The sequence below is a fragment of the Microcaecilia unicolor genome, chromosome 1 (genome assembly GCF_901765095.1).
Source record: "Microcaecilia unicolor chromosome 1, aMicUni1.1, whole genome shotgun sequence".
Taxonomy (NCBI): Eukaryota; Metazoa; Chordata; class Amphibia; order Gymnophiona; family Siphonopidae; genus Microcaecilia; species Microcaecilia unicolor.
In genome coordinates, this window is record NC_044031.1 from 48,560,869 (window position 1) to 48,582,075 (window position 21,207).

Sequence of the window (21,207 nt, forward strand, 5' to 3'; positions counted from 1 at the left end):
ATGCCGACGAAGAGCCCGAGAACAAAATGTGCCACTGGGCCTAACCTCGCTACCTGAGTCCGCTTTTGCAAAAGGGAACACAGACTACAGGCCTGAGGGCGGTGCCCAGCCCCCAGACACTGAAGACACGACGCGTGCCTGTCAGTGAGCGAGATTACCCGGGCGCACTGGGTGCACTTCTTGAAGCCGCTGGAAGGCTTCGATGTCATGGGCGGAAAAATCACGCCGGCGAGATCAAAACTCGAAATGGCGAAAATTGGCACCACAAAAATAGGGAGAAGAAAATTTCGACCAAGGCCTAACTAAGGCCTACCCCGACGACGAAAGAAAACTTACCGGGGCGAAAAGCTCGAAATACGGGAAAGGAAAAAACGGAAAAAGGCTTCCCGAAACACTTTCTCACTTTCTCAGAAGAAACGAGTCGAAAACGACGCGCGAGGTCAACTTTCCGGGGCACGAACGGCAAAACACGACCGTACCGAGCGCGGACAAAAGAAGACTGGCCGGCACGAGCCGGTTTCGGGCGGGAAGACGGCTGCGCATGTGCGGTGCGCATCGGCGCGCGAGGGCTAGCAAAGGCTTTTGCTAGTGAAGATTCCGATTGGAGGGGCTGCCGTGGACGTCACCCATCAGTGAGAACAAGCAGCCTGCTTGTCCTCGGAGAAAAGTTATTTCAGTCTTGTAATCCAACAGCAAAAATGCAGCAGCCAATATAAACCACCCCTGAACTGGCGTCAGCGAAAAGGTCCAATGAAATATTACATTCCACAATAAATCAGGATGAAATAGCCTTAAATTAACAGAACGCCTCCCACTCCAATGGGCCATTAAGTCCACTTGGTGTCATAGTTTGTAACTTACACCATTGCTCAATAGCCATACATCGCAATTGCTCAAATGAATGTTGCAAAGTCACACAATGTTTCACCAGGTTCATATAAACTTTTCCAGAATTAATACAAATGTTTATGTTCAATCTGGTTTCCAACATGCGCTTAGACCTATATATTGCAATCCATAGGGATATTTAATAAGATATATTACTGCTTTGGATGTACAATTAGTAGCGTATAAACCACTTTTTATTGGCATTATTCCAAAATTTTGAGGTTTCTTCAGTCACCTCGCAGATAACAGAGAGACCACATTTAGAGTGTCCCGGATTCTGAACAGATCTATCCATCCACATATCTGATTGACAAAACAAATCAGCAAAATTAGATCTTCTTGAATAAGACGCCATACAGCTTTTCTCAGCAAAAATCTCACGAGTTGACAAAATATTCCAATTTTTCTGGATAATTTTGGCTATCTTCGGAGATAAAATTGTGTACTGCAAAATACAAGAAATGACCAAATCTGAGGACACCCGATTTTTATCCTCAAATAGGAATTCACGGTGGTTAAAGCATGCTTCAGTCACACTCTTTGGATATCCACGTACCTGCAGCTTATCTTTTAATTGTGTAGCAGCCTCCTTATATTTTTTTGAGGAATCACATATCCTTCTATAACGCAGAAATTGGGCAAAGGGAAGACTATGTTTAGTATGATAGGGGTGCACACTATCATATGCCAAAAGTTTTGCATAAACCATAATAGGAATGAACTTTACTCCTTAAAGAAACTATTATGTGCTTTGCACGATTCTGTATCACAGCAGCACAATATTAATCTCAATAATATTTTGCAAGCATAAGCTGCACCAAATTTTGGGCCCCTATTACTAAACCACACTAGTGATTCCAGGCAAGGCAAATACAGTTTAATAAATGGGGCCCTATTTACCCAGGTGAAAACTCAGAAAATGAGGCTTTGCACAATAAAGTAAATAGCGTATACAAAATGGAAATTTTCAATTTTTTTCCTCCCTTTTAAATTACAAGCCCTCTGGGACACTGATATCCCAGTTTTACCTGAATTTGAAATTCACTTCGTGCTTGGTTTTGAAAAAGTAACTAACACTAAAATCTAAATCAAAACCAATTACCAGAAAACAGTTATTTATTACTATTTGACAAGTTATCAAAAAAGTGTTACAAATCCACTAAGCATTCTCACAGTGATAAACTAATTTAGCCACAAATCAATATTTGTTCATGTTATCCCTACAAATATTCAAAAGCCAAAGGCTGTCACAGCACACTTAACAGGGTTGGACAAATTCTGGACAGATTGCCATGGCAACCAGAAATTTCACCTTGATACCAGCAACCACTGCTGCCACAACCACCACAAAAACAACTCTTTACTGTCTATCTACCTACACTGCATAGCCTTCGAGGGACTTGAGCTACACCTGCATAATGCCCAATTTCAGCACCTGTCACCCAGTCTCAAATCCTGGGCACTGCAATGCCCAAACTTACTGAGAACTGCAGTGTAGACAGGCAGGAAGAAAACCACTATTCTGGTTAGTGCAGCAACCTAAGAACCTGAGAAAACTGGGTTTGATTCCCACTGCAGCTCCTTGTGACTCTAGGCAAGTCAATTAACCTTCCATTACACCAGCCACAAAATAGTACCTGTATACAACAAGTAAACCACTTTGATTGTAATCACAGAAAGGTGGCATATCAAATCGCATCCTGCAGTGGCCAGAACCAACGTCAAGGAGGGAGGGTTAACTGATTGGGGTCTGTGCATTGGCTGAAGTTATCAGCCTGCCTGTCTGACATTGCTGCCTGGATGTCTCACCACCACCTGAAACTAAACATGACCAAGACTGAACTTCTTATCTTTCCCCCTAAACTAACCTCTCCCTCCTCCCCCATTCTCTATTTCTGTGGATAACACTCTCATCCTCCCTGTCTCATCAGCTCGTAACCTTGGGGTCATCTTTGACTCCTCTCTCTCCTTCTCTGCACATATTCAGCAGATTGCTAAAACCTGTCATTTCTTTCTCTATATTATCACCAAAATTCGCTCTTTCCTTTCTGAGCACACTACCACAACCCTTATCACCTCTCGATTAGACTATTGCAACTGGCTTCTCACAGGTCTCACACTTAGCTATCTCTCTCCTCTTCAAACTGTTCAAAATTCTGCCGCACAACTTATATTTCGCCAGTGTCGTTATGCTCATATTAGCCCTCTCCTCAAGTCACTTCCCTGGCTCCCTATCTGTTTTCGCATACAATTCAAACTCCTCTTATTGGCTTATATAAGTGCATTCATTCTGCAGCTCCTCAGTACCTCTTCACTCTCATCTCTCCCTACACTCCTCCCCGGGAACTCCGTTCACTGGGTAAATCTCTTATCTGCACCCTTCTCCTTCATTGCTAACTCCAGACTCCATTCCTTTTATCTTGCTACACCATATGCCTGGAATAAACTTCCTGAGCTGGTCTGTCAAACTGCTTCTCTGGCAGTCTTCAAATCTAGGCTAAAAGCCCAACTTTTTGATGCTGCTTTTAACTCCTAACCCTTACTCACTGTGTCAGCACCCTTTTTTTTTTTTTATCATCCCCACCTCAGTAATTCCCTTATCTCTTATTTGTCCTGTTTGTCTGTCCTAATTAGATTGTAAGCTCTGTCGAGCAGGGACTGTTTCTTCATGTTCAAGTGTACAGCGCAGCGTACATCTAGTAGCGCTATAGAAATTATAAGTAGTAGTAGTTAGATTACTGATTTGGGGTGAGAGATTTTTACCTGGATGGGGAATGCTGGGGATGAAGGTGAGGGACAGTAAAGAATTGGAGATTACTGCAGAGATGCCAAGAGGAACTTTTTACTTTTTTGCAGATCTGCAGAACATACCTTCTCTAAAGGTATCCACCAGCAATTGATCCCTTAAGTTCTCCACACATTTTATACACTCAAAGTCTAACTTCACTGCAGCAACTGAGCCCTTCCTGTAGCAGTCCAAACTCCATTTTAGCGCTGGTAAAGAATATCTCACAGATGATCACTTCCTACACCTGATCTTGCAAGATCCACAGCAAGAAATTTCAGCCTGCAAGATCTGAAGTTCTTTGTGGGCCAGCAAAGAAGAAACTGAGCATAGACTGTCCATACCAAGCTCCCAGTGCTCCTGTCTCTTACTTTGGGCAGGAATTTCCAGAGAGATGGACACCGGCCCAAGTCTCAGTTGAGCAGGAATCTGGTGCACAAGGGGGGGAGAGGCTTTGGGATGACCTGTGTAGGAATGACATGGGAAGCAAAACACCTCAGATGTGGTTATCAGGGGGCACCAACAAATGACAAGAGTCAGAATACCAAGCTCACTTCCACCCACCACTGACAATGACAAAAAAAACCCTTAGCAAATCCAGCGCTAAAGCAGCTGAGACCTCCCTCCCATCAATCCCTTTCAAGTTAAACAGAGTGGAGGGAAAGGTTGGCAGTTTTCAGCCTTTGGCTTTTAAAAAAGACAAACTAATGTATATCAATTAGAAGTACTTATGCTGGACTCACTGGACACTACCCAACAAGCAGATGGAGTTCCAAAGAAAGATATCCGGAAAGCAGAGTATCCCAAGTATCTTTTATTTTAGATAAACATATTACTTTCTAATCAAATATATAAAGGAAAATATTTCCAAAGAAACCTCATCATAAATATATTAGATTAATCCAAACTTTAATAAGTGTTTAGTCTATTTCTATGTATTCAAGTACACTAACATGGCAACTACACTATTTTATAATAATCCAAGAAAGACGTAATATAAATTAAAAAACTACAAATTACCCTATGTAAATAACAGATCTATATCTAGTCTGTAGTTTCAATTCTATTCATTAACATGTTCATAGTATTATGGTATTGTACCATCAGAGATGAACTAGGATTTTGCCAGGTACTTGTGACCTGGATTGGCTACTGTTGGAAACAGGATGCTGGGCTTGATGGACCTTCGGTCTGTCCCTGTATGGAAATACTTGCGTACCTAACTTCCTTAGACACTTGCATCTCACACTGGATGCTTAGAAGCAGGTGACACACCTATACTGTCATCAATCCAACCATCAATTTTCTTGTAATATTTTTTTAATAAAAATTTTCACAAAGCAGAGCAGGACGACAAGTCCGCCGCTACAAAGTTAAGGGGTAGCCTTGAAACGACATAGGCAAAACATGTCAGCACAATATCCCCTTGAAAATATTTTAATATAATACTAAATGAGTTATCCTACAAAAACTGTGCATACAATTTATGTGTTACTTCTAATGCCAGTCAAACTCCAGAATCATTAAACTTTTATAATGTTCTCCACCTTTACTGAAATATTTTATGCAATAAACACTTTCATGTGTAAGTACTTCCTGTTTATACTGCATAGACACAAATAAATCTACCTATATAAATATCATCATACCCAATACATACCAATCATACCACCATTCATACTTCAATGGAGCTATTGTCACACCCTATTCACTCAAAATACAAATGCAGATACAGTACAAAATAATCTTCCTAAACATAAACAAATGTCCTGAAATAGTCCATAAGGAAGTAATGCTTGAATGACAAAGCAACACTCCTTGTCTTTTGGAAGACGATAATGCATTTGTAGTCCCAAAAAGTCTTATCTTTGAGCAGTGCAGACTTGTAGGCTCCTTATTTTCCTGTCCGCTGCATGATTGGCTAAAAGGACAAAGAAGAGCCTCACAGTTCAAAATTCTGTGACTTACAGCGTCTCTCTTCAGCACAAACCTCTTCAAGCCCAACACGTGTTGCACTAGGCGTCTTCAAGGGCTCCAATTTCTCTAGAAGCTCTCATATCTCTCGGCAGTCGCCAAGATGGCTCCCTCCATGGGATGCCGGAAATGACTTCAACAAAGCGGTATTACCGCAAAGAGGTATGCATTATCGTCTTCCAAAGGACAAGGAGTGTTGCTTTGTCATTCAAGCGTTACTTCCTTATGGATTATTTCAGGACATTTGTTTATGTTTAGGAAGATTATTTTGTACTGTATCTGCATTTGTATTTTGAGTGAATAGGGTGGTGGCAATAGCTCCATTGAAGTATGAATAATGGTATGATTGGTGTGTATTGGGTATGATGATATAATTTATATAGGTAGATTTATTTGTGTCCATGCAATATAAACAGGAAGTACTTCCACATGAAAGTGTTTATTGCATAAAATATTTCAGTAAAGGTGGAGAACATTATAAAAGTTTAATGAATTCTGGCGTTTTTGACTGGCATTAGAAGTAACACTTGAAAATATTTTGAGAAGACAAAGCTTTGAGAAATACTTAAGGACTTCTTTTACAAAGCTATGCTAACGATTCCTGTGCGGCAAATGAAAGCCCAGAGGAATTGAATGGGTTTCTTCTCATTTGCCACACCGAGAATCACAGCACGACTTTGCAAAGATGCCCTGAATTTGTTGTATTGACAACTAAAAACATTTTGACAGTCAAATAAAAAAAAATATATGAAGTTAAGAATATTTACTGCAAAAAAAAAAATGATGACACATTATAAAAAAGTATTGCAAAAAAAATTGATGGTTGGACTGATGACGATATATGTGTATCACCTGCTTCCAAACATCCAACGTGAGACACAAGTCTCTAAGGAAGCTCACCTCTGATGGTCCAATACCATAATACCATGAATGTTAATTAACAAATATATATCTAGTCTGTAGTTTCAATTCTGTTAGCCACACTATTTTAACCATTCTGACCTCATGTACAACTTTCTTTAAAATTAGTCCCCTTATGTTCTTACGCTACCTTTTATTTTTCCCCAACAATAAATTTTTAGAGTTTTGAATTTGAAAAAAAACAGCATATTATTCATAGTTAGATGTACAACATGAATCCCACAGAGAACCTATGAAACCTATGAAAGTCCTCCCCCCAACCCTGCCCCCTCCCCAAGCACACCGAACCCCCAAAACCCAATTCTTACGCTATCTTATCTATATGTTCCATCTTTTCTTACACCCTATGCAGTCTACTAAAAATGTTTTAAAGCATAGTGTTGATATTGTAATTTAATTATTATTTGTTACATTTGTACCCCACATTTTCCCACCTGAAAAGGACAGGTACAAATCAAGGTAAGGTACACACAAAAAGTAGCACATATGAGTTTATCTTGTTGGGCAGACTGGATGGACCATGCAGGTCTTTTTCTGCCATCATCTACTATGTTACTATTTTCCCACCTATTTGCAGGCTCAATGTGGCTTACATAATACCGTAAAGGCGTTCGCCAGTCGGTTGATAACAAATACAGGTTGTATTGTGGTCAGATGAGGAAGGTATGTGTCAGGCACCGTGAAGTTAGAAGGGAATGAGAATTGTATATTAGTCAGTACGATCATTGGTTGTGCTGTGTTGCTGGATGAGGGGATTTACGTTGGATCAGTGGGGTATGCCTTTTTGAAGAGGTTGTTTTTTAGTGATTTTCTGAAGTTTAGATGGTTATAGATTCCTCTTACAGCTTTTGGGAGTCCATTCCATAGTTGTGCACTTACGTAACAGAAGCTGGAAGTGTAAGTTGTTTTTTATTTAAGTCCTTTGCAATTTGAGTAGTGTAAGTTTAGGTATGATCGTGAAGATCCGATTCTGTTTCTGGTTGGTAGGTCTATGAGGTCTGTCATGTATCCTGGGACTACGCCGCAGATGACTTTGTGGACAAAGGTGCAGATTTTGAAGATGATCCTTCTTTGATTGGGAGCCAGTGCAACTTTCCTCTGAGGGGTTTAGCATTATCGAAGCGTGATTTACCAAATATCAGCCTGGCAGCTGTGTTTTGGGCGGTCTGGAGTTTTTTTGCGAGTTGTTCTTTACATCCTGCATAGATTGCAGTAATGTAGCATACCATGCCATACTTTATATCATTGTTATTTGAATATTTTTACTACTGTAATTTTCTATTTTTTATGTTTGACTTATTCTATCCTGTACACCCCCTTGAATGAATTCCTTTAAAAAAGCGGAAAATAAATCCTAATAAATAAATCACTCCTTGAACTTGTGGAATCAAATGACAGGCAGCTAGAAATACAACTAAGGCAAATTAGCGCTTTTCATACAGGGCTGAAAGCCTTAGAGCAATGCTTCAATCCATTCACTTGCCTGGAATCCACCCATCTGGTCCAAACTTGGTGGAAGATGGCACATGGGCCTGGCACCCCCTAAGGATGAGTCCCTTTTCAACATGGTCAACGCGGGGAAAAACCTTAAGGAAGAGGCTGAGGTTTTCGATTTCTTGTTCAAAAGGTTGTGAAACCTGGAAAACTGAAGCAGTAGTTCCTCTGGTAGTCAGTGCAATCCTCCTGAGAATGAGACCAGGTGGTGTGGAAAGGTGAAGTGTGATATACCTGAAGTTTTCTCGCGTGGTCCAAGGAAACTTATCACGCAGCCCGAAGATAATCCAACCGGGCTGTCAAAGATCAGATCAACAGAATTAAGCAATAAGTGGCAGCCATGTCGGCGATGATTGCCCCCCCACCCACCCGAGGGCGTGCGCTGCGTGGTCTCGTCTCAGCCACCCACCACCAAGCTCAGCTGCAAAACCCTTTTACCCCGCATCCAGCCAAGGGAGAGGAGAAAGCACGGTCGAGGTTCTTCTCCCCCCCCCCCTCCGGCCCCTCTTGTGTTACTCATTCCCCGTTGCTACGTTGCAGCGCCTCACGCATCGCGCACCCGCGCCCGGGGATCGAGGCCTGCTCAGGAGGCCTAGTCCCCTACGCCCTCCCCCGCCACAAATACAAACATTAAAAAAAACAAACACACACAAGCCACGTACAATTATCTGAGGGCTAGTTTACTCCTAGCCACCACAACCAAGTGTGTGAGAGCAAGAGAAAAAGCTCTATTTCTCACAATCCCTGACTAAAACGGGGAACTTTCCCACTCTAGTATTTAATTACAGTTAAACGTGTGGGGGTAGGTTTTAAAGCCTAACATTTGTTCAGATGGCAGAGAAGCCTTCCCCCCCCCCATATTCTCCACAACCGATAAAAGGACATGCAAGGGGGTTCGGGAAAAACGCATGCAAGGCGACATTTTCTTTTTGGGAGAGGGTCGAGTATTTTCAGCAGGCATTACTCTAGCTTCACCACCAAAGGAACAATGTCATTAATGGATCTTGGCACTAAAGTACATGATTCAGTGACAAATTAACGCTCCCTAATTAGCAGTAGACAAAAAATACTCCTAAAGCCTTACTTGGGCGCTCACAGCAAAACTCAATCCTCGAGAAAATGATTCCTCAGTGTACGGGGTTTTTTTTTTTCGGAAACAGTAGGGTTGGGTTCGTGTAGAGGGAACCCAAACGGGCCTTGTGTTTCCTAAGTATGAAGGAATCAAATGCTCGAGGGTGAAATGTGCCATGCTCGATAAATGACACGGTGGGGACTGATGAGCAAATAACCTGTGTAACGAAACATGTCTTCTGAAAAAAAAAATATATATATTCTTTATTGCCAACCCGCTACATAATCCGGGGGGGGGGGAAACACAACATGAGGAATTATATATCATCAAGGGAATGGGTCTTGTGAAAGTGTGTGAGGGGAGGCCTCATGTTCCCCAGGTATGCAGGAATCAAATGCTAGAGGGCGAAATGTTTACGGAGTTACCTCCCCAATACCATGTAACTTCCCCTCCCCCCTTTTCTCTTCGTATATTACAATATGCTTCAGGTGACAAGGTGGGGGGGGGGGGGGGGTTCAGACTGAGGAAAACGAGAGAGAAAATACGTCTTTTTCCTGTTTTATTTCTCTTTTGTTTTCGTAAAGAGTAAAAGAAATTGTTAAAGAAAATACTTACTCAGTTGGGTGCTCTGGGTCATAGAAATCCCCCATGTTTATGGGCTGTTGCGGTGGGAAGAAGAGGAGGAGGAGGAGGAGGCTCTGTCCTGAGGCCCAGACACATCCAGCATGGAGGAAAGAACAAAAAAGAAGAAAAAAAAAGGTAGAAACAAGCTAAGCAGACAAAAAAAAAATAGTAATAAAAAAAAAAAAAAAAAAGCAACTCCTCAGTAAACACAGTGGAGAAGAGGAGAAGGGGCGGGAGCTAAGGCAACTGAGAAAGAAAGGGGGAAGTGGCCAAAAAAAAAGAGAGCCTTGTCAAAGGCTTCTCTCTACCACTTGACAATTACCACAAATTTCACACAGAAATAATAACGTCCAGGCTACAGGGATCAAGACGAAGCCGAGTGGATCCTCATTCTGCCTTCACATTTAAAGCCGAAATCACGGTAATCCCAGCGAACAGGAAAGCAAAAAAAAAAAGATATTTCAACAGAAATCCAAAACCCGGGCAGGATGGGTCGATTTTCCTCACGTGAAGAAACTCCGCTTTTCGCCCCCTCAGATCGCCGTTCGCGTCGCTGCTGCTGCGCCTCAGTCCAGTTGCTGCTGCCGCCACGCAAAGGCGGGTTTTACTTGAAATTCGCTTCAATTTGGTGGGGGTGGGGGGTGGGGGGCTTTCCTCGCGTTTTGTGGGAATTTGGGTTGCCTCTTTCTTTCTACTTTACTGGGGGTGGGTCAGAAAAAAATGTACAGGCGCCAAAAATACAGTAACACTAGTCACCATGACAGGGCTGGAAATGTGGCCGAACATCCCGCGGCGGCTGTTGCTACTCCTGTTCCTCCTACTGGTGTCGATCTATTCTGCAAAGGCCGGACGGCTCCCCTCTACTTGAGTGCGCTTATTTTCTCTGTAAAAATTAAAACAAAAAAAAAACGCCTTTTTTTTTTTTTTTTGTCCTGATCAAACTGCTTCCTAGTTTGTTTTTTTCATTATTATTCGTGAGGATCGCAACTTAGGGCCTGAAGCTCGGACAGGCCAACCTCCTCTCTCTGAAGCTCTGATCCCTGCACCTTCTCTTCTTTCCGCCTCCCTCCCAACTCGCAAACACCAACGGAAATTACAACTAATCTACTTCCTACTTGGAAACCAACTCGTAGTAAGGGGTAGATGAGAAAGTGCGGCAGTGCTGTTAAAAATCCTTTCACCAACTTCTTTTCCCCCCGACTCCCAGCAATTAGTTGCAAGGTATTCCTCCAATAAATGCAGACATGAGCAGGGTTTTCTCTGGGGCTTATTTGGGCAGCTGATCTGTTCTCTGAAGTGATCTTATTGCAAGCTGTTACAGTGAAATGGTTGGTTGGTTGCTTGCAATGCAGTTGTAAAGGCGAGTCTTTTGTTTATAACATAAGCATTTGTTTGCTTTTTTTTGTTGTTGAATAGGAATAATGGTTAGGGACTTTAAATATCAAAAAAATAGCTGTTGGAGTCATGCAGACATAAATCTTTTTTGGGGGGATTGCAATTTTAAATGTCTGACTTTCTCTTTTGTCAGTTGAAAAGCCATTTGTTTCACGAAACTGACAAATTTGTAGGTATGTGAAAACGTGAACCCTTATTTTGCAACTAATATTGCACAATCCAAAAAGCACAGTGAAGCCTTCATTATTAAAAAAAAACATGAAGGCAAGGCTAGAAATTATTTTTATTTTTATTTGTTACATTTGTATCCCACATTTTCCCACCTATTTCCAGGCTCAATGTGGCTTACATAGTACCGTAATGGCGTTCGCCATTTCCTGTATGAACAAATACAAGGTGTTATGTTAGAATAGGGTTCATGTATGGTTGATATATTGGGGAATTTAGGGAGGAAGGGGGAAGTTGAGTGTGTACATTACAATCTTTGGTTTTGTTGTGTTGCAGGAACTCTGTCTTTTATGTTGGATCGGTGGGATATGCCTTCCTGAACAGGTTTGTTTTAGTTCTTTCCAGAAATGTAGGTGGCCGTACGTTGTTTTTACTGTTTTTGGCAGAGCGTTCCATAGTTGTGTGCTTAAATACGAAAAGCTGGATGCATGCGTTGATTTGTATTTGAGACCTTTGGTGCTTGGATAGTGAAGATTTAGGTATGTTCATGCTGATCTTGATGTTTTTTTGGTTGGTAGGTCTATGAGGTCTACCATGTAGCCCGGGGCATTGCCATAGATAATTTATGAACCAGGGTGCAGATTTTGAAAGTAATACGTTCTTGATTGGGAGCCAATGCAGTTTTTCCTCGGAGGGGTTTGGCGTTTTCAAAACACATTTTTCCAAATATAAGCCTGGCTGCTGTATTTTGAGCTGTCTGAATTTTCTTTATGATTTGTTCTTTGCAACCCGCATAGATTCCATTGCAGTAATCTGCATGGCTTAGTATCATTGATTGTATCAACCTTCAGAATGTTTCCCTCGGGAACAATGGTTTCACACGTTTAAGTTTCCACATTGAGTGGAACGTTTTCTTTACGGTAGATTTCGCTTGATTCTCTAGTGAGAGGTTCCGGTCGATTGTTACTGTCTGCGATAGGAAGGGTTATGTTTGTGGGTTTATATGTGTTGTATTGAGCAAACTAGATGGGTATTATGGTGTTTTTGACAGAAATGTGTTGGTGGTAGATTGACATAGCCCACCTAGTTTTTCATTTGCCCCTACCTATAATAATACTATATGTTTATTTTATTTGTTACATTTGTATCCCACATTTTCCCATCTATTTGCAGGCTCAATGTGGCTTACATAGTACCATAAAGGCGTTCGCCAATTCCGGTATGAACAAATACAGTAATGTTGTGGTAGAATAAGGTTCGTGTGTACAGACAATTAGGGAATCACAGAGAGGAAGAGTTGTATGTCCATTACAAGATTTGGTTTCGTTGTGTCGCAGGGTACAGGCATTTAAGTTGGGTCAGTACATGCCTTTTTGAACAGGTTAGTTTTTAATGATTTCTGGAAGGTTTTGCTGCTTGTATAGCTTGCTATTTTAGGAAATTTAACACAAACTGGTTTTGGCCAAGCTTGTATGTTCCCATTTTGTCTGAGGGGAAAATTGTTTTGTTTTTTCTGGACCACGTTGGTTTCTGTCAGTTTTTGTTAATTACATAGTACATGATGGCAGATAGACCAAATTGGACCATATGGTCTGTCCAGTTGCTTTTTTCCCCCTTGGTTTGTACCAGTTTGGGTAGATGAGCATATAAATCCCCTATGCATACCAACTTCACATATCTGCTGGGGTTTTTCTACTTGACGTGCCAACCATTTTCTTACCACTGCCTTCCATATTTTATTCCTGGTAGAGCAAGGATGGAATTGGGGAGATGGAAGGGCCAAGAGGTTAAGAGGAGACAGATGGTGCCTACAAGCTGTGGTCAACAAGTACTGAAAAGAGAGAGGACTGAGGCCAAGATCTCCACCCAATATTTTTATTATTAAATTCCTGAAAACACTCCCTCAAGAATTATATGATATCTAATCATTTGTTTTCAAAGGATATCATTAACAGTACCACAACTTCCTCCAAACTGGCCATACTATAATAGTGCTAACTAACTGCCAGGACTTACACAGCAAAAACTCTACCTATAAAAATGATCTAGGACCCCCAATACACCTAATATTGGCAAAACAGAACAGATCAGACTGCAACTAATTCCTACATAAAAAGAAAATGCTCAAGAATACCCACCTCAGACACACAGACACACACACTTCACCGAATATATAAGGTATACATTTATTAATTTATTGGGATTTATTAATTTTGCCTTTATGAAGAGATTCACCCAAGGCAGTGTACAGTAGGTACAGTTTAACAACAAACTTACAATTTTGTTAATAGCATAACAATAGTAAAATGAACAAGTAAAGACATAGAATGAAAGAGGAAAAACGTGAAAGCAGCAAATTGAGACCTAGTAATAGGACTACCATGAAACAGGATCATATACATATTTAACAGCACTGAAATTCAAATAACAAAGATATAATATGATGTAAGCATAATAGCGATGGATTATCTAATAAGCACATAATTAGAACATTCAAGTAGAGACTATTATAAAGAACAAAATTACAGAGCATATTCAAAAGCTTGGATTATTGAGACAAAGTAAACATGGATTTAGTGAAGGGAAATCTTGCCTCACCAATCTACTACATTTCTTTGAAGGGGTGAATAAACATGTGGATAAAGGTGAGCCGGTTAATATTGTGTATCTGGATTTTCAGAAGGCATTTGACAAAGTACCTCATGAAAGACTTCAGAAGAAATTGGAAAGTCATGGGATAGGAGGTAGTGTTCTATTGTGGATTAAAAATTGGTTAAAAGATAGAAAACAGAGAGTATGGTTAAATGGGTAGTATTCTCAATGGAGAAGGGTAGTTAGTGGGGGTTCCCCAGGGGTCTTTGCTTGGACTGCTGCTTTTTAACATATTTATAAATGACCTAGAGATGGGAGTAACTAGTGAGGTAATTAAATTTGCTGATGACACAAAGTTATTCAAAGTTGTTAAATCGCAGGAGGATTGTGAAAAATTACAAGATGACCTTCCGAGACTGGGAGACTGGGCGTCTAAATGGCAGATGACGTTTAATGTGAGCAAGTGCAAAGTGATTGATGTAGGAAAGAGGAACCCGAATTATAGCTACGTCATGCAAGGTTCCACGTTAGGAGTCACAGACCAAGAAAGGGATCTAGGTGTCGTCGTTGATGATACGTTGAAACCTTCTGCTCAGTATGCATATACGCAGACGATGTAACAATCTACATTCCATTTAAACAAGATCTAAAGGAAATTCCAATGACATCAACCAAAGCCTACACATCATGCACACATGGGCGGACGCATTCAAGTTGAAACTCAATGCAGAAAAAACCCAATGCCTAATACTCACCTCGCAATACAACATGAACAAATTCACCACCATTGACACACCAAAACTGAATCTTCCAATTTCGGACACCCTAAAAATTCTTGGAGTTACCATTGATCGACACCTAACACTTGAGAGCCATGCGAAAAACACAACCAAGAAGATGTTCCATTCAATGTGGAACTAAAAAGAGTAAGACCTTTCTTCCCAAGAACCGTCTTCTGCAATCTGGTACAATCAATGGTACTCAGTCATCTAGATTACTGCAATGCACTGTACGCTGGCTGCAAAGAGCAAATAATCAAGAAACTTCAGACAGCTCAGAACACTGCAGCTAGACTCATTCGGAAAAACAAATACGAAAGCGCCAAACCCCTACGAGAAACAATGCACTGGCTCCCACTCAAAGAGCGAATCACATTTAAAATTTGCACCCAAGTCCACAAAATTATTCACGGAGACGCACCAGCCTACTTTGCTGACCTGATAGACCTACCACCCAGGAATGCTAAAAAATCATCCCGTACATTCCTTAATCTTCACTTCCCAAATTGTAAAGGTCTTAAATACAAACTAACGCATGCGTCAACCTTTTCCTACCTGAGCACACCATTCTGGAATGCGTTACTGCGAAACCTAAAAACGACCTATGAACAAGCCAACTTCCGAAGTCTACTGAAGACCCATCTCTTCAATAAGGCATACTACATTGATCAACAAATATGAATTCCTGTACACACAGCCAGAATTGCCCCTATAATACTGCTTGCCAAACTACTATCTTATTTTTCATTATCATGTTACCCAAGATCTTCCACTATTATTAAATGTACACTTTCTTTATAATTCTCATATATTTCTTAAATTTCTATTACTATGTTTGCTTGTTAAATAATACCATGTTCTATCATTATCATATTACCCAAAATTCTTCTGCTATTACTAAATGTATACTTTCTCATGTATTCTCATTATTCATGATGTATTGTAAGCCACATTGAGCCCGCAAAGAGGTGGGGAAATGTGGGATACAAATGCAACAAATAAATAAATAAATATGCTGCTGCGGCTAAGAAAGCAAGTAGAATGTTAGGTATTATTAGGAAAAGAATGGAAAACAAAAATGAGGATGTTATAATGCCTTTGTATCACTCCATGATGCGACCGCACCTCGAATATTGTGTTCAATTCTGGTCGCCTCATCTCAGAAAAGATATAGTGGAATTAGAAAAGGTACAGAAAAGGGTGACGAAAATGATAAAGGGGATGGGATGACTTCCCTATGAGGAAAGGTGGAAGTGGCTAGGGCTCTTCAGCTTGGAGACTAGGGGGCATGCGATGAAGCTACAATCTAGTAAATTTTAAACGAATCTGAGAAACTTTTTCTTCACACAACGTGTAATTAAACTCTGGAATTCATTGCCAGAGAATGTGGTAAAGGCGGGGGGGTTTTGTTACATTTGTACCCTGCGCTTTCCCACTCATGGCAGGCTCAATGCGGCTTACATATACAGGTATTTATTTGTACCTGGGGCAATGGAGGGTTAAGTGAGTTGCCCAGAGTCACAAGGAGCTGCCCGTGCCTGAAGTGGGAATCGAACTCATTTCCCCAGGACCAGAGTCCACCACCCTAACCATTAGGCCACTCCTCCACAGCTTATCGGAGTTTTAAAAAGGCTTGGACGGCTTCCAAAGGAAAAGTCCATAGACTATTATTAAATGGACTGGAGGAAAATCCATTATTTCTGGGATAAGCAGTATAGAATGTTTTGTACTTTTTTGGGATCTTGCCAGGTATTTGTGACCTGGATTGGCCACTGTTGGAAACAGGATGCTGAGCTTGATTGACATTTAGTCTTTCCCAGTATGGCAATACTTATCTCTCTATATAAAACGCACCTCCAACATTCTAATGAAGCCTCAAGTTTCCCAACATTCTAAATGTGTCATGGTGTAGATCGCTTTTTCTCCATGAGTGTCTGCCCCACCCTCGCGTCACAACGTGACCCCTTGTGATCTCCTGCTTCTTTTCAAAAACACCTTGACGGAGGGGGGGGGGGCCCCTGCCGCATGCTCTCATTCTTTCTCACACACACACTCTCACACAGACAGCCTCCAAACTATGTCACACACACCCCACCCCACACTCGCACATTCACTCCATCTCTCTCTCTCACACAGTCACTCTCACACACACTCTCAAACATACACACTCCACTGAAAACCTTGCTAGCGCCCGTTTCATTGGTCTCAGAAACGGGCCTTTTTTACCAGTGTACTTATAAGTAACATTGCTGTGATAGTAATGCTTTTTTACAATGCAACTTACCATATAGCTGAGGGGCCAAACTGAACAAGACAATCCAAGAAGCCAAAATCTGTATGCAAACATCAGAGAAAGGGAATGTATTTTTACTGGTACTAAGCAAAATACAGACATTAAAGATGCACATTCCAAAAGCTGACGTATTTCAATTAATACATTGAAAAAAAAATTTCACCATTTGTCATTTTATTTGTCCAAGGACAAGCAGGACACAGGATTCTCACCGATTGAGTCTCAATGTGGATGCTGCCCAGCATTCTGTATCTTCTAGAAGCCATTGGCAAGCATCCATTACACATGTGCAAGTGTTTCCTGCCTGCTCGAGTCGCACAGCACCCTCAGTTTCACTTTCTCCATGGAGTTGAGAAAACGTGTCTTCTTTCACTGAAGCAAGTTTTTTTTTTCTCTGTGAGAGAATTTGACTTCCCCTCTGTTTGACTTTTGTAGTGAGTATTACAGGATTTTTTTTCCCCTCATTTTTGTTCCCTCTTCTGTTTTTGTCTTAGCTTTCAGCACTTTTTCATTTCTTTACTTTTTTGTAGCTCGTGGCCACTTTAGGCCTACGCACACTGGTCAGGTCTTTTAAAAAGAAAAAAACAAATTTTCTACAATTGAACCATTTGATTTTGCTGCAGCTATTTTTTCTGTGATGTCCCAGATACCTGTTAGTGGGGTTAAGCAGTGCACAGATAGTGCTAGGACAGTGTTTGTGCCTGACCCACATGACTTTTGCCTAAAACATCTAGGCCCTGATCATAAGTCCTCAAATTGTTCTCTTTGTGTCCAAATGCAGAAGAGAACCCAACAAAGTAGAGAGGCTGTGCATGAGAGACTTGGCACACAGAAGTCAAATCCATTGGCATCAAAGGCATCAGTCCCTGTGACTTCTGAAACTGTACCGAATACTGGAGCTGCATCGACATCATGTAAGGTCTCTTTTTGCCTCGGTGCCAGTAGTGGCCTTTTGGGCTTAGCATTCTTGGACCCGACACCAAGGGGTCCACATGAATTCCGCTTCATCCTCGTCAGCACCAAAGGACTCCAATGCTGGGCACCGAGCAATCAAAGAAGCACCAGATTCAGTCTTTCTTGAAGCATGGTGCTGGAAGCTCTGGGGCACTGGCGTTACTGTTACCCAACAAGCATTAGCACCAAGAGGACCACTCCCTCTCTGTAGAATCAATGCTGATGCGCCTTTCTCCCCAAAACCGGGACCCTGTATGCAGTTCAGCTCCTATATCTTCACAGATTGTCTCCACACCAGCACTGATCCTGCCTTTACCGATGCCTGCCCTCGAGGAGTGGCCTCTGAGTCATATTACAAGAGGAGCTGTGGTGCATCCTGGATCAGCATGGCATCAAGGCATTGAGGTGGCGGCACCAACTATGGTTCCAGCCCATCTTGGAGACCCATACCTGTCTATCAGATTTTCATTGACCCTGGTGCTTCGCTGGGTATTGGAGCCAGCGCCGACTGATGTGGTGCTCCTTCCATCCTGTCGGGAGAGGAAGCAATTCCAGAGTCCAAGAGAAGACCCGAACCTTGGCACTCTCTTCCAGAGCATGGCCGTCCATCCATTAGAATGAGGTAGGCACAGACCTGGACTTTCCTATGAAGAATATTTTGCTGAATCTGAGTTGGACTTCTCGAGATCTGATGTTGAGCCAGAGGAGCTCTTGGAGGAGAGATCCCTTAGTCTACTTTCAGATCTGTTTCCACTGCAGGAAAGGAGGAAATCTCCCCAGAGGAAGTCTCCTTTGTAGGATTTTTGAGGTAAATGGCAGAGGCCATTCCAATTAGTTGGAGGTTGAAGATAAGCCCAGGGCTGAGATGTTGGATGCCCTTAATTCTAACTCTACTCCTAAGGAAGCTGTGACTGTGTCCTATTTATAACATCCTGAAAAATGTGCAGATGAAGAATTCGGAGACACTTCTCTCTGTGCAGGTTATTCCTAAGAAGACTGATTCCCCATATAGAGAGTGGATTCAAGAAACTGCAGCTTTCATACCATTCCCTAGTAGTCAAATCCACTCAAAGAGCCAGAACCTCGAGGACCCATGCCTCGGCTCCCCAGGCAAGGATGCTCGCAATTTGGAATCTTTTGGGAGAAAGGTTTTTTAGGACTCAATGCTCATTTTCCACATCCAGTCCTACCAGCTCTACACGAACATTTACTTAAAAAACCTTGGTGAGCAGTATGCTCAAGTTTGCAGACACTCGCTCATTGGAGCAGGTTGCACACCTTCAGCAACAGCCCCTAAACAAGAATGCAGAAAATATCTGGGTCGGGCCACTTTGATACCTTCGATGTGGCATTCAGACTTTCCGCTATAGGTATCAGCAGCGCGCGACAAATCCCAGGCACCAGGTCACCATGGCAACTAAAAATTCAGTCATAGTGCCTAAGGACCATTCTTCGAATTTCACATATTCTTCCTCATGGTATCCACACCCTTTGGGGTGTCCACCCTATTACAGGGTTGGTATTATCCACAAAAAGACAAACCTTACCACACAGACCTTCCACAATATCTCTCAAAAGATGTTAAAGTAAGCCGGTCCGAGGACCAATCCCTGCAGCACACCACTGATAACATCCCTTTCCTCAGAGCAAATTCCATTTACCACTACCCTCTGTGTCCTCCCGCTTAACCAGTTTTTGACCCAGTCAGTCACTTTAGGATCCATACCAAGGGCACTAGATTTGTTTATCAGTTGCCTGTGCGGAAGTGTGTCAAAGGCTTTGCCTAAAATCTAAGTACACCACATCTAGCACCCCTCCCACGTCCAACTGTTTGGTCACCCAGTCAAACAAATCAATCGGATTTGTCTGACACAACCTGCCTTTAGTGAAACATGCTTCCTCGGGTCCTGCAGTCCATTCGATTCAAGAACCTCACAATCCTTCGCTTTACAAGCGTTTTCATTAGTTTACTTACCACTGATGTCATATTGACAGGTCTTTATTCCAACCTCCTCCTTACTTCCATTCTTGTGAAACGGATGCAAGTCCACCCCTTCTCCAGTCCTCCGGGCCCACTCCCAGACTCTGAGGACGCACTGAAGAAGTCATACAGCGGAAGCCACCAGACATCTTCCTCCGAGGTATCCCATCAGGCCCCATCGCTTTGTTGCTTTAGGTTAGCTAGCTCCTCACACATAGTCTTCTGAGAATGGTCCCGGTCTACCATTCATACATCCCCATTAGCATTTGTTTCTGCGGTCCTACCCCTGGCCTTTCATCTGTAAAGACAGAAATAATTTTTTAAGCAGTTCAGCTTTATCCTTATCTGCTTCTATATATTCCTCCCCCTCAGCTTTGAGGCTCACAGTGCTATTGTGGCACTTTCTTCCTGTCACATATCTGAAAAATGTCTTGTCCTCCAATTTTACCATATCAGCTGTCTCTTCTTCCATTTGCCTCTTCGCTTTCCTAACAACTTTCCAGCTTCTCTTAGCTTTTCCAAGTATCTTTGCCTGTCTTCCTCTTTTTGAGTCATCTTGTAACGTATGATGGCTAACCTTCTTTCCTTTACCTTTTCAGCTACTACATTCGAGAAGCAGGGGAGACTGGGAGGGACGATGCTAAGCTACCCAGGGGGGAGATTATGAACTACCAGGGAGCAACTGGGGCAGAGAGAGGAATATGCCAAACTACCCAGGGGGGACCAGAGAGTGAGGGAAGAGATGCCAGACTTGTAGTGGGGAGGGGGGTGAGAGATGTGGGACTGTGATCTGTGGAAGATGGAGGAAAGAGTAGGGAGAGATGCTGGACTCACGGAGGTAAGGACATACTGTACTGGGTTTTGGGAGGGGTGAGAGGGAATAGGGGAGAGAGAGATGTGTCCTGTTGGAGGATGGAGGAGGATAAGGGAGATATGCAGGGTGGAGAGGAGAGACAGAGAACCATGTGAGTAGAATAGGAAAGATGCTGGGCCATGTTGGGCAGGGAGGGTAGAGAGAAAGAAGAAGCTGGACACGAGAAGAGATTAGGGACACAAAAGGAAGAGTGCGCATGGGGGAGCCTAGGGACAGGGACATAGAGGGTCAATGCTGGATAGAGAAAGGATAGGGACACAGAGCACCAATGCTACTACTACTACTATTTAACATTTCTATAGTGCTACAAAGCATATGCAGCGCTGTTACACCATACACAAAAAAGATAATCCCTGCTCAAAGAGCTTGCAATCTAGATAAGACAGGTAAACAGACAGAACAATTAAGGGTAA

General features: G+C 42.1%; 2 protein-coding genes across 5 annotated transcripts in view; one reads left to right on the plus strand and one right to left on the minus strand.

Moving 5' to 3' along the window:
• Positions 1 to 10,533, minus strand: part of SETD2 (SET domain containing 2, histone lysine methyltransferase) — a 482,526-nt gene extending 471,993 nt beyond the window's left edge. Inside the window, 2 exon segments of the mRNA XM_030196916.1 lie at positions 9,750 to 9,837; positions 10,515 to 10,533. Coding sequence (XP_030052776.1) covers positions 9,750 to 9,784 — 35 coding nt within the window. The 5' untranslated portion in view covers positions 9,785 to 9,837; positions 10,515 to 10,533.
• The window catches only part of LOC115465994 (tubulin delta chain-like), a 145,908-nt gene continuing 130,194 nt past the window's right edge, over positions 5,494 to 21,207 (plus strand). Inside the window, exons 1-2 of one of the 4 annotated variants that reach the window (XM_030196928.1) lie at positions 10,440 to 10,979; positions 11,658 to 11,705. In XM_030196928.1, coding sequence (XP_030052788.1) covers positions 10,902 to 10,979; positions 11,658 to 11,705 — 126 coding nt within the window. In that variant the 5' untranslated portion in view covers positions 10,440 to 10,901. Of the gene's footprint in view, positions 5,810 to 9,790; positions 10,180 to 10,439; positions 10,980 to 11,657; positions 11,706 to 21,207 lie in introns of those variants that run through there. The other 3 variants (XM_030196945.1, XM_030196953.1, XM_030196937.1) reach the window with 3 other exon arrangements.